Source organism: Linepithema humile, chromosome 2 (assembly GCF_040581485.1).
Source record: "Linepithema humile isolate Giens D197 chromosome 2, Lhum_UNIL_v1.0, whole genome shotgun sequence".
Lineage (NCBI taxonomy): Eukaryota > Metazoa > Arthropoda > Insecta > Hymenoptera > Formicidae > Linepithema > Linepithema humile.
Genome location: NC_090129.1, coordinates 33,330,935 through 33,343,664, shown reverse-complemented (window position 1 = coordinate 33,343,664; position 12,730 = coordinate 33,330,935). Strand labels below are relative to the sequence as shown.

General features: G+C 32.9%; 3 protein-coding genes across 6 annotated transcripts; all 3 read right to left on the bottom strand.

Moving 5' to 3' along the window:
* Positions 1 to 38: 38 nt before the first annotated feature.
* LOC105674851 (transmembrane protein 231) lies at positions 39 to 1,345 on the bottom strand. The gene is made up of 5 exons (XM_012371462.2): positions 1,207 to 1,345; positions 967 to 1,130; positions 683 to 805; positions 413 to 620; positions 39 to 330 (listed from the first exon to the last, which is right to left on the bottom strand). Exons 1-5 carry the CDS (start codon positions 1,343 to 1,345, stop codon positions 68 to 70), a joined length of 897 nt encoding a protein of 298 aa, XP_012226885.2. The 3' UTR covers positions 39 to 67.
* Positions 1,346 to 1,784: 439 nt separating this feature from the next.
* Positions 1,785 to 4,620, bottom strand: LOC105674850 (uncharacterized). 2 transcript variants are annotated; one of them, XM_012371459.2, is made up of 3 exons: positions 3,217 to 4,620; positions 2,618 to 3,119; positions 1,785 to 2,364 (listed from the first exon to the last, which is right to left on the bottom strand). In XM_012371459.2, the coding sequence occupies exons 2-3, from the start codon at positions 3,058 to 3,060 to the stop codon at positions 1,785 to 1,787; spliced, it is 1,023 nt and encodes a 340-aa protein (XP_012226882.2). In that variant the 5' UTR covers positions 3,061 to 3,119; positions 3,217 to 4,620. The 2 variants fall into 2 exon arrangements, with proteins under 2 accessions (XP_012226882.2, XP_067205996.1); XM_067349895.1 differs by having other exon boundaries at positions 2,618 to 4,620.
* Positions 4,621 to 5,808: 1,188 nt separating this feature from the next.
* Positions 5,809 to 12,514, bottom strand: LOC105674848 (uncharacterized). Of its 3 annotated transcripts, none has more exons than XM_067349893.1 (10): positions 12,168 to 12,514; positions 11,622 to 11,856; positions 11,262 to 11,496; positions 10,840 to 11,171; positions 10,650 to 10,767; positions 10,211 to 10,505; positions 9,731 to 9,938; positions 6,474 to 9,651; positions 6,324 to 6,400; positions 5,809 to 6,135 (listed from the first exon to the last, which is right to left on the bottom strand). In XM_067349893.1, exons 1-10 carry the CDS (start codon positions 12,322 to 12,324, stop codon positions 6,126 to 6,128), a joined length of 4,845 nt encoding a protein of 1,614 aa, XP_067205994.1. In that variant the 5' UTR covers positions 12,325 to 12,514; the 3' UTR covers positions 5,809 to 6,125. The 3 variants fall into 3 exon arrangements, with proteins under 3 accessions (XP_067205994.1, XP_012226880.2, XP_067205995.1); XM_012371457.2 differs by having other exon boundaries at positions 6,239 to 6,400; positions 12,168 to 12,512; XM_067349894.1 differs by lacking the exon at positions 12,168 to 12,514 and having other exon boundaries at positions 6,239 to 6,400; positions 11,262 to 11,443; positions 11,622 to 11,762.
* Positions 12,515 to 12,730: the final 216 nt, after the last annotated feature.

The following is a 12,730-nucleotide window of genomic DNA, read 5'->3' as shown; positions in this document are numbered from 1 at the left end:
TTTAGTGTCGTACGCGCGCAAGACATAAATTTATCGGATGGATTTATTCTGTTTATTTATTTGGCACCTATTTATTCATCCATGGTCTTACAATGTATGTATTCAAGTATCTTCTGCTAAATAAAAATACCAAGACGTGTTTAGCCACATATGCGAACACCAGTAGACACGAAATATATTGGATCCATGCCCACTTGAGTTCCTCCCACACGCTCGGCTGATAATAAATAAAGTTTTCCGTGTAGAACAGCTCGCCGATAACGGCGACCGCTTCGTCGCTAGTAAAACCGCTTCGTTGAGTTACCCGCTCGTTTGTGATTCTGGCTGAAACTGTTTGAAACGTACGTGTTATCGTAATCTTTCGCTGTATTTGTACGAAATAATCTCTAAAAAAATACGAAGGTACACGCACACTTCCGGTTAAAGTTGCGCAGCAGCAATTCGGGTAGAGAATAATTGGACAATTCGATGCTATGATTGTACATCTCGTAGAGGCCTTCGCTGCGCAAAAGTCCCTTCTGCCGTAACTCCAAATCCCCGAAGAATCGTATCTCTTGAGCCTCGTGACTTAACACATGATCGAACACGCCGATAGATTCTATCGTCGCTTCGATGAGATGCTGTACAGTACGAAAAAAAATCCATCAATTAAAGAAAACAGCTCGGATTCACGAATGTCTACCTTTAATTGGAAATTGAAAAACAGCAATAGTCTTAATGACTTCACCGGCTTGTCCGTGTGGAAATGTGCTTCAAACCTCAGTGCATCCTTCTGCCCGTCGCCGTTCACATCGTTTTCCCGCACCTAAATAAGTAATAACAGAATACAAATATATAAATAATATATTTAAATAAATAATTGAAAAATAATCGATTTCTGTCATTAATCTAATGAATTAAAATTACATTATGTTGCACGCAATCATATTTTTACTGTTATTAATATTGTTAATTAAAAAGAACCACCTTGATTATTGTGCAGTGATCTCTGATCCTGTTTTCCTTGTACGTCGTAAATGTAGAACACACGATAGGTTCCTTAGAGGGATCCACTTCCGCGAGTAGCAAATACTTATATTCAAAGTGCACTTCCGGCGTTTCCGCATGCATCCGATTTTTCACCCAGATACCTGAAGTTACAGAATGATAAATACATCGTTGTAAGCTGCGTGTTTCTAAATATAAAAAGGTCAGAATTATTTTTACCTCCGGCATTGTAGATTATAAAAAGCGGCGTGAACAAAGATAACACAATAAACAGGAAGACGACGATTGAGGCACAAGAGTGTATTCTACTCTTGTATTTATAAGTGACGGAGCTCGAAAATATCTCGATCGCTGCCATTATGATGCCATGTTCGTCGCCGCGGCAACGACCGCAGGTGCGAAAGCATACAAAGGCAGGTGTGCGATTGTTGACAGTGTGCCAAGAAAACAATATGTGTAGAAATGCATCTCTTTTTAAATGTTTTTTCCTTCCAAAAGAAATGTGGCTTCAAAAAAGCATTTTTTTTGTTATAAAAGTCAAATATTTTCTTGCGTTTTTAGTTCCTTGTTTGCATTTTCATACGTTAACGACTGAATCATTCTCGATATCAGCTTCAATATTGTTTTTTTACAATAAAAGTAAAATTCTAAACGCATATGATTTACTAGACTTGCGAAATCAGATTAAAGTGTTTGGATGTCTTTTTTTCTATCCATTTCGTAAATTAATCATCCACTCATGAAAAAACAACTTTTGGTGTATGAAAACATGCATAAATCTTTTCTAAAACTTTGAGTTACATTTCGGGAGCTGCATGTTCAGCATTCGGGCGTTGATGTCTAACAGTGATTCGCCACCTGACTGCTGTATTTGATCGCGAGTCGTGATCTTTTGAATTCTCTGCTAATTCTGATTTATTTTCGAGAGGTTCTTTGATATATTTTAACGATTTGACGTTCACACCAAAATCTCCGTCGACGCTCTTCGGTTTTGTGAGATCAAAAGAACCTCTTTGCACTCGAAACGGCGACACTATGTATTTTCGATTCCAGCCAGGAATAAAATTATCTTGATTCTTTCCGGAAGATACGTTTTGCAGCTGCTTTAAGACATCTTCTTCTGTTTGCGTTTTCATGTTTCTCCTATTCCAAAATCCAAAGAAAGAATTATTTGACACGCGACAAGCAGACTCACCTCGAGTTGAAAGATTATCCTGAGTGGTCAAGGAAGACGTTGACTTAGAGGAAACGGTGCTTTTTGTACTGGATTCTACTTCGGAAATGTCCTCTGCAAATGACTGTTTGCTCTGTGAAAAATTCAATGGATCTTTGGGTGACCCTTTCAACTTCTTCAGATCTGGATTTAAGCCACTGAATCTATTTACAGCCAAACATAAATAATGGAAGCTTTAAACCTTTTTCAGTAAAAGAGAATCCATGTTTCAGTTTAAATATTGAACATAAATAAAATATGACAAGAATATAAATAATTATGTCTGTAAGTAATAGTGCTTTAACAAAAAAATACAAATAAGTGAACAAAAATAGTGATTATAGAAGAATCTTAAAAATTATTAGTCATAGTCTGTGACAGCACTCGCAAACTTATTTTACAACTGAATATACTTGCCTTTTTCTAACCAAGTTTTCATTTTTACTTCTGTCCAGGGTTTTTTTCACTGCAGGATCATATGCAGTTCTACCCATTGCAGTTTTCATCGATGTGAGGCCCTTATCTCGCACAACTGCATTTACAGCAGAATTATTCCCGTCCAATATGGACAAACACGTCGATTGCGAAATGTCATTTGATATCACCGACACATCGCGTTTACGACGATCCGAAAAATCGGCCGGGATCGCGAATAACGCAAGTGGCACACGTTTGATGACGAGCTTCTCAACGACATAATCGTACTCTTCAGGATCACACTCGATGATTTCCTTCTCATGCAATCGTTCGCGCTTGAAGCAGCAGAATAGCATTTTTAAACGCTTCGATATTCCATTGGAGTTCACATCACGATCTTCTTGTTCGTCAATAGTAAAATCTACAGAAATGTCCTCAGACATTTTCAAATCCTTCGAAGAATTGCGTGTAAATCACAGCATTTATAAACCGTCAATTTCGTCTGAGAAACAGAAAGCAAACTTTTCGTTCAAGTAGCGTTTTTATGATCAACGCTTGATTTCTTGTCAAAAAATTAATGATAAGAAATTGTTCTTCACCTGCATTTTATTTATTGACTCCATTCTGATCTATTACGATTTATACACAGTGACGCCAGATTTGAGACGCAAGCAGCATGAGGGAGGGAATACCGTACACATGCGCAAGCCACATGCATGTAATACTTCTTAAAAAAGACGTCTTAAAACATTCTAAAAAGACGTCGTTTTTTAATTTCTTTAAACGATTGACATTCTGAATTTTGCAATAAAAAACTTTCTAAAAATGTTAAAAGAAAGCAAATGTTAAAAGAAAGAAACGTTTTAATCATTTAAGTGTTTTACGAGCATCGTAACACTGTCAAAAGTAGCAAAAATAAACATGTAGAAAGGTTATGATTTATCCTCCGTTTACTCGAGCGAGCTCCTATATCATCATGTGCTCCTAATATCAATCGCTAAAAATTCTAGCTAAAATAAAGCGTTCGGCCCGTTCCAATGGATAAACATAATCTTTTTACATGCTTATTTTCGCTACTTTTGACAGTGTTACGATGCGTAAAACACTTAAATGAATAAAACGTTTCTTTTAACATTTTTAGAAAGTTTTTTATTGCAAAATTCAGAATGTTAATTGTTAAAAAAATTCAAAAATTACGTCTTTTTAGGATGTTTTTAGGACGTCTTAAAGACATCTTTTTTAAGAGGTGTTACATGCATGTGGCTTGCGCATGTGTACGGTATTCTCTCCTTCATGCTGCTTGCCTCTCAAATCTGGCGTTTATACATTAAACAAGAATCTATTAATTTTATCTTAAATAGTGTTTTTTTTTACTGTATTAAAAATGGCAATTTAAAATGGCGACTTTACTTAACGCATGCATGTACATAACGCATCATATAAATGCATCATGTCCAATAAAATTCTCAGAATAAATTTAGGAAAAATTTTACAGAGAGCGTTTGCTTGACATTCACATTTATGCATACTTACGAACACTTTTTCGTCGAGTTGTCCAAACTAGATTATGTATTATCCTTGGAAGCCGACGTGAGGTCATCACGGCTCGGACAATAGGTGCATTCAGAACCTACACTTTGGGTGTATATCAAAATATCACCAGCATGAAAACCTTATATATGAAAAAATTGAAAAATTCGCATCTTTTAAGTCTTTATTATGAAATGTATAAAAATATATTCATCATATTAACATTAACTGTAATTATTTACATTTTACATTGTACTTTTTGCATTTTAAAATCAAATCGAATTATCATACATATCACAGTACAATATCACAATACATTCGATGAAATATTAGTAAGTTATATAATATTAATTTAAGAGTAGGTCAACTGTGTTCCAATTCCTGTTTTCGTTGCTCGAGCTTCTTACATATCATGTTTATTTTACTTTAAAAGCAAAGATATTATAATATCTTTGAACACAGTTGACCTACTCTTAAATTAATATTATATAACTTACTAATATTTTATCGAATGTATTGTGATATTCTACTGTGATATTGTACTGTGATATGTAGTTTAGATACACCACTGCCCCACCAAGTTTGTCGCCTCTTTTTTGTCTACTTTTAAATGTTTTCAGATTGTCGGCAGTATTTCCATGGACTATCTTGGTTTGCAACAATTGAATACGTTCCTCCAAATTTTGGTTTATACGATCCTTTTCTTGGATTCTGAACTCCATTTCTTGAAAGTCAGCAAGAGCCAATTCTTTCAGTTTCTAAAAAAAAAAACAATAGATTTATTATATAAGAATTTATTACTGATTACAAAAATTCAGCAAATTTTTATCTTTTCAACATTTTAATAATGGAAAAAAACAAAGATAATATAAACATTTACATAACAATATAATTAACATAACACTTGCCTTTTTAACTCTACTTGTAATTTATCTATTTGTTTTGTGTAACGTTTCAAAAGTACGCCTTCGGACATGATTTCATTCAGTTGAGGCTTATTTTTCACAATTTTAGCTCTTGATGCGAATCTATTCATAAAACAATAAAACAATATAATATATATATACAAATAATTAAAAAAGTAAAATTACTAACGACAATGTGCACTGAGTTTCATCTAGCGCAGCCGGTGTTATTGTACATATTAATATGTACAATAACACAATATTGTGCATATTAATATGTACAATAACACAATATTATACATATTATTATGTACAATAACACCGGCTGCGCTAGATGAAACTCAATGCACATTGTCGTTAGTAATTTTACTTTTTTAATAATTTGTATATATAATATTATATTGTTTTATTGTTTTATGAATAGATTCGCATAAAGAGCCAAAAATGTGAAAAATAACCCTCACCTGAATGAAATCATGTCCGATGATGTACCTTTGAAACGTTATACAAAACAAATAAATAAGTTACAAGCAGAGTTAAAGGCAAGTGTTATGTTAATTATATTATGTAAATGTTTTTATTTTCTTTGTTTTTTTAAATTATTGAAATGTTAAAGAGATAAAAAAGCTGAATTTTTGTAAGTAATAAATTCTTATATAATAAATCTATTTTTTTTTAGAAACTGAAAGAATTGGCTCTTGCTGACTTTCAAGAAATGGAGTTCAGAATCCAAGAAAAGGATCGTATAAACCAATATTTGGAGGCACGTATTTAATTGTTGCAAACCAAGATAGTCCATGGAGATACTGCTAACAATCCGAAAACATTTAAGAGTAGAGAAAAAAGTGACAGACTTGGTGCGGCAATATCTAAACTACATATCACAGTACAATATCACAGTAGAATATCACAATACATTCGATAAAATATTAGTAAGTTATATAATATTAATTTAAGATTAGGTCAACTGTGTTCCAATTCCTGTATTCGTTGCTCGAGCTCCTTTATGGTCTTCGATCGAGAACGACAAATATTTTTCATAATTTCCTTTTCCTTTTCCAGTTTCGCTATTTTTACTTCATCCTGTGTAAAACCATATTATTACATAAAATATGTACTGTAAGTTGCAACAAAAACATAAAAAAATATTAGTTATTTCAGTTCTAAATTATTAATATACACTAACATCGATTATGCCACTGTTCGAACCGCAAAATCGTACTAAGTTAGTTGATATTGTTTGGCACGCTTGAGTTCTTCTATTTACAAACCTCTGTTTACACACATCACATTCTCTCATGCTTGTAGACAGCATTAATCGTTTAATTTCAGCCTTTAGTTTGCTATTCTGTAAAAAAAAGAAAATTATAGTCAAATATAATCCCCAAAACGATTACACTAATTAAAATATATTAAAGTACCTTATTTTTGTATGTAGATAGGAGTTCCTGCAATTCTCTACATTTCATTTGATAAGGGAAACTTTCGCTCTGTATTTGCAGCTCTAACGTCGCAATCTTTCCATTCTTCCATACAATCTCCAGCTGCAATTCCCGTATCTTATTTTGTAATGTCGTACAATTACATACATCGTGAGACTTTTCGGCTCTGTCAGACGATACGTTCCTCTCCACACTCTGCAATTGAAGATCTTGATTTTTGTTCTCAAGATCTTGAATCTTCTTTTGTAGCTCTTTAATTTCATTACGACACGTGTAATACTTATCTTCAAGCTTTGTATTCTCAACATCGTATTTGCGAATAACGTTCGTTAACTCTTCTAATTCTTCATCAAACTCCGTATTTTTCTCTGTCAATTTCATGATCTTGTTAGTATAATGTTCGACTTCTTGATTCTTTTGATTCAATTGAACCTTTGTCGCTTCTAATTCCAAAGCAACTTTGTTTAACTCTTGTAGTGAGATAACACAATTTTCACATTTTGTAGAAGCATCATTATATTTGAATTTGTACGATGATAATGTCTCCTTCAATTCCTGATTGTCCTTGCACATTGTTTCATACTGACTATTTAAAGTAACCAACTGCTTCATCAAGTCAGTGTTGTTAGCTTGCAACTCTGTTATTCGATTGCCAGCGCCGTCTAAATGATTTCGCAACGATTTATTCAAGTCCTTCAATTCGTCTATTTGCTCTTCAGCTTGGACTTTACTAATACTACTTCTGACCTTTTTCTCCAACGTGGCACTCTTACGTTGCAATGTCAGGTAATCATCCTTCAAAGCATTCATTTCTTCTGTCAAGGCACTATTCTTATTATGCAATTCAGTTATTTGATTGTTCAGCTCAACACCTTTCATTTCCTCGGCGTTTAATTTATCCTTAATCGAATTGCTCAACTCCTTCAAGCAAACACACTCAGTACAGGCACTTGATTTTAAATCGCTGAGCTTTCTATTGAGACGCGTGAGATTATTAATTTCCTCTTGCAGTTTCAAGATTTTTGCTTCGGCAGTGTCCTCCTTTATAGTTTCGTCCATTCTATCGTTCATTGTCGAGATATTGAGTAACATTGACGAGTTCAAGTCGTTACTGCAAGAGTTAATTTTTCGCGTATTATCTAGATCTTCTAAAGTCTCCACTAACTGATCAGACATTTTCGAGTTTTCTTCGTTTAAAACTTTCATGTTGGCTTTCAGCTCCATCAGTTCGGTTTTTAACAAAGTATTCTCTGCTTTCAGTTGTTCTACATCGTTGTCATTAATGTTCGCATTTTTCAGTGATAATTCTAGTTTATCTTTTAAAATATTACATTCTTGTCTTAATTCATCATTCTCTTCGATTTGGCACATTAAATCAATGGAAAGTTCATTGTTTTCGGTTGTCAAATGTTCGCATTTCTCTACAATGTCAGTTAATTTATCCTTGTACATACAATCGTGCTCATACAGAAGTGACTTGCTTTCCTTTAATGTTTCGAGTTCTTTCATTGCGTCTGCGATATTAGACAATAATTCTGAATTTTTTACTGTCAACGTATTGATCCGTTCTTCGTACTTCAAATTAATCTGTTCTTCGCTCAAGTTCTGTTCAGATGTCTTCGAACGAAGAGTTTCAATCTGCTCGTTAAGAAGCGCCAAGTTATTCTCAAGATTGTAGTTTTCATCGGTTATCTTCGAATTTCGCGCGTAAAGTTTATCAATTGTTTGTTGAAAACAAACAGCTGATTTTTTGGCACATTCCTTCTCCTCTGTTAATTTATTCGCTAATTCACTATTTTCAGTTGTTAATAAATATATAGTGTCTTGCAATTTTTCTATATCCGCTTTCAAACTTTGCACATCGTGTTTTATTTCGTCTATTTCCTGATTTTTCAAAAGAAGATCTGCAGATAACTTTGCACCATCGTCTTCTAAAGATATTCTCGTAATCGATAAATCCTCAATCATTTTCGACGAATCGCCATTATTTAACAACATATCTTCGCAATCGTGATCCAACGTCATCGAGTTCGTAGATACTGGTTCTTTTGAATGTGTGTCTTCCATCTGACTCATTAGCAATGATTTAAATTTCATAAATTCTTGTTCGTATTCTTCTCTTTCAGACATCAGTATTGTAATTTGTGCTTCTAGTTCCTGAATTTTTTGTAATTGTTCATCTTTTGCCGAAGTACACTGCTCAGTTTTGATCAGCTTTTCTTGCAATTCGTAAATCGTGCATTCAGATTCTTTCGATTTTGATGTAAGAGACTCAATCTCCCTTTCCAGATTATGAATTGTCTGTAGTTGTAATTCTTGTTCATTTATTTTATCCTTCAATAAATTATTATGCAATTCGGTTTCCCTAGATTTTTCTTGCAGCTCACGGGATGCATTTTCTAACTTACTTCTTTCAATCGTGAAATTCTCGATGCATTTCTTTTGCTCGTCGATAGTCTTTAATAATTCCACCTGTTGTACATTGAATTGCTCCTTGATCGAGTTATTACACAATTCCGCTTCTTTTAACTTTTCTTGCAATTCAAAAATAGTAATGTTTTGGGTTTCTAATTCCGTTTTTATTTGTTGCACATTTTCATTTTTCGACGAAAGCTGTATAAACGATTCCTCTGTGTCGCTAGTGTGACTCTTCTGCATTGCCAATTTATTTTCTAATAAAATACTGCGTTGTTCTACTTCATTAAGTTTTCTTCGCAATTCAGATGTGATATGTTCACTCTCGTTCTTTTCAGCTGTAAGAAAAGCTACTTGTTTTTGTAGTTCTGGAATGTTCTGCACTTCCATTTCCTGCGCCGTCAATTGCGCAATCTTTTTTTCTAAATCTGGTATCCTTTGTAATTCTGTTACTTGCGCGTTTAATTGATCTTCTGCTAAAGTATAACGTACTTCAGCTGCAGTTAACTCTTTACGAAGCTTGGCTGCTATATGTTCGAATGCATCCTTATCAGATGTTATATTTTCTAACTGTTTTTCTAGTGTTAAAAGCCTGGTAAGTTTTTCTTTCGTTTCGCAATTATAGTCTTCAACAAACAGTTGCTTCTCCAATGTTGTGAACTCTTCGAGTTGCGAATATTCTTTTGACAAATGGTCAATCCTGTCCCGTAAACTTTGTTTTGGGGTGCCAGGAGATTGCGGACTATTCATAGATAACAAAAAATCATTAAATTAATCGTAACATAAATAATTCAATCATATAATTTTTTTCTGTTACTTACCCCGTAGTTTGAGTAGAAATATCAATTTTCTCCGATATACAACTGTCATTGCTTGTGGGTGATTTGTGCATAATTACATCATCTTTAAATTTGACACGATTCTGCCTACGATATGTAATAAAATCATCGTCACTATCATTTTCTAATGCCTCTTCATTTTTCATGAGTTCCTCTTCAAAATCGGTTAATGGGTAAACAATTTGGAATGCTACAAGAAATATATAAATGTAATTATATATATAATTTTAACATTGCAAAATTTACGATCACCCTCTCTCAAGATAATAATAGCATCAACTAGTAATATCTTGCCTAGTAAAATCTCAACTTTAGCCGTTTGGACTCTGAACTTCGGAATTGGCATTGAATTGTAAGTCCCAGATACTCGAGTATCTGCGAGAGATCGCCAACACTCGGAAATTTGAGTTTAACATACGAAGAAGATTCAATTTACACTATGTAAAAATGAACTAAACTTACATGTATCCATCGTATCAACAGATTTTCTATCATGCAATTTGCAAGGTGACATTTCTTGGATTGGTGCTAAATTCGTCCATGGAACAAATGTATCAAGTTTAGATACACCACTGCCGCACCAAGTTTGTCGTCTTTTTACTCTACTCTTAAATGTTTCCGGATTGTTGCGAGTATCTCCATGGACTATCTTGGTTTGCAACAATTCGATACGTTCCTCCAAATTTTGGTTAAGACGATCCTTTTCTTGTATTCGGGACTCCATTTCTTGAAAGTCTGGAGCCAATTGTTTCAGTTTCTAAAAAAAATAGATTTATTATATAAGAATTTATTTATTACAAAAATTCAGCAAATTTTTATCTTTTTAACATTTCAATAATTGAAAAAAAAAACAAAGAAAATAAAAACATTTACATAACAATATAATTAACATAACACTTGCCTTTAACTCTGTTTGTAATTTATCTATTTGTTTTGTGTAACGTTTCAAAAGTACACTATCGGACATGACTTCATTCAGTTGAGGCTTATTTTTCACATTTTTTGCTCTTGATGCAAATCTATTCATAAAACAATAAAACAATATAATATAATATATATATACAAATTATTAAAAAAGTAAAATTACTAACGACAATGTGCACTGAGTTTCATCTAGTGCAGCCGGTGTTATTGTACATATTATTGCTGTCATTGCGTTGCCTCCTAAAGAAGTTTGAAGCAATCGTGTCAATTTACTGTCTCGAAAATTTACATATTTCTGAGATTCTTGTGGCTCACTCAATTGTTTAATTACTAATGCTAATGTGGAAAGAGATAAGTTTATATGACATGCTTCCTCAAAACGGTTTCCAGTGGCACCCGTTTGTCGTGCTTTTTCTGAACCAGCAAGATCTACCATGTTTAATTGTGATACTTGTATTGCATCATCTGAATCAGCACCAGCTTCTTGACTCTCAATTGTCTATAACACATAATTTTGTTGCAACTTTTTAAGTAGACATATATCATGTAAAATATATTATATGTAAAATTAAAAAAAGTTTATACTTACAATTCTAAATATTGTATGACTTCTACTGCTTTTTTGATTCATATTTGTATCACCTATTTTTCTATTTTTATCACCCTTATTCATGATTGATAAAACATTTTGTGGACAATTCGTAACTTCTTCTTTACAAGGCACAAATACTTGACCATTTGTATCTTCATGTATTTTCAAATCATTTCCATCTGTAGTCAAAAGATCATATACTTTTTCCTTATAAATTTCTAAATAAGATACCCTAGAAAATTAATACATTATTAACTTTTACAATAGTATGATTTATATAGATAGGAATTTTGATAAAAATAGATAAGAAAACATCAGAAATTATTTTACAGTAATAATTATAATAAATATACAAACCTCAATAAAAATTCTCGTCCTGAAGTATTGGCTATGGCTTCAAATATGTGTTCAACAGCCAAAGGTATTATGCCTATCTCTTCTGAAGTACCCATCATAGTATATGTTTTACCGGAACTTGTCTGTCCATAAGCAAATACTGTACCATTAAATCCATTTACAGTAGCATCAACAATAGGTCTTACAACGCTATCAAATACATCTTTATTACTGGCATCCATATCAAAAATATGATCTGTAAATGTAATCTTATATTCAGAATAACATCAGGTGCTGCCTATGTGAATTATAACCTCAATAAAATACAAATAAGTTATTAAATGATTAATATCTTTGCTTTTAAAGTAAAATAAACACATATTCAAACACTGAAAAATAAACACTGATAATAAAAGGTAAAACATTGAAAAAAAATGACCTCTTCAAGAATACTAGCACATATGTTATGGCTCATCTCTGAAGAGATTGAAAACCAAAAAAATATATGTTCTTAATCAGATACTTAGAAATAAATATTTTATATCGAAATTTGCATTTGTGTCATACCGAATGTGAATCTACCGTCGCCTCGCTTTTTTATTTCTGCGTCGTTGACCATAATACTGTTTTCTTGAGTTATCCATTGTATTGGCAAATTCTCATCCTTCTCCCGCTTAATCAGCGGTCTAATTTTTATTGCAACTTTAATACTATCTGACATCATGAATAATTTCTTTGTTTCTTACATAAATTACTTAGAAAAGTAAATTTTATCACTACCCTATTCAAACGCATGCTACTAAAGATGGCCACTCACTAGCAGTTTTCGAATAGACCGTAGTTCGCATTGCGAACTTCGCAGGCCAGGCACACAATCGCGTATACGTGTCGCGCAAAATGTTTTGCGTTTCTTACGTAGTACAGTGTAGCCAGATTTGGCCGAACTTTTCGCGCATGCGCGACGCGGCAAACGCAGTGAAGTGTTTCAGTCTAGTAAAAGAGTATACCATATGGTACCCGTTCATTTTAAAAATTATTATTTTCTGAAAAATCAATAAAAAAATTAAGTATATTTACATATATTTATATGTATATGTATATGAAAATATAAATATATGTAAATATACTTT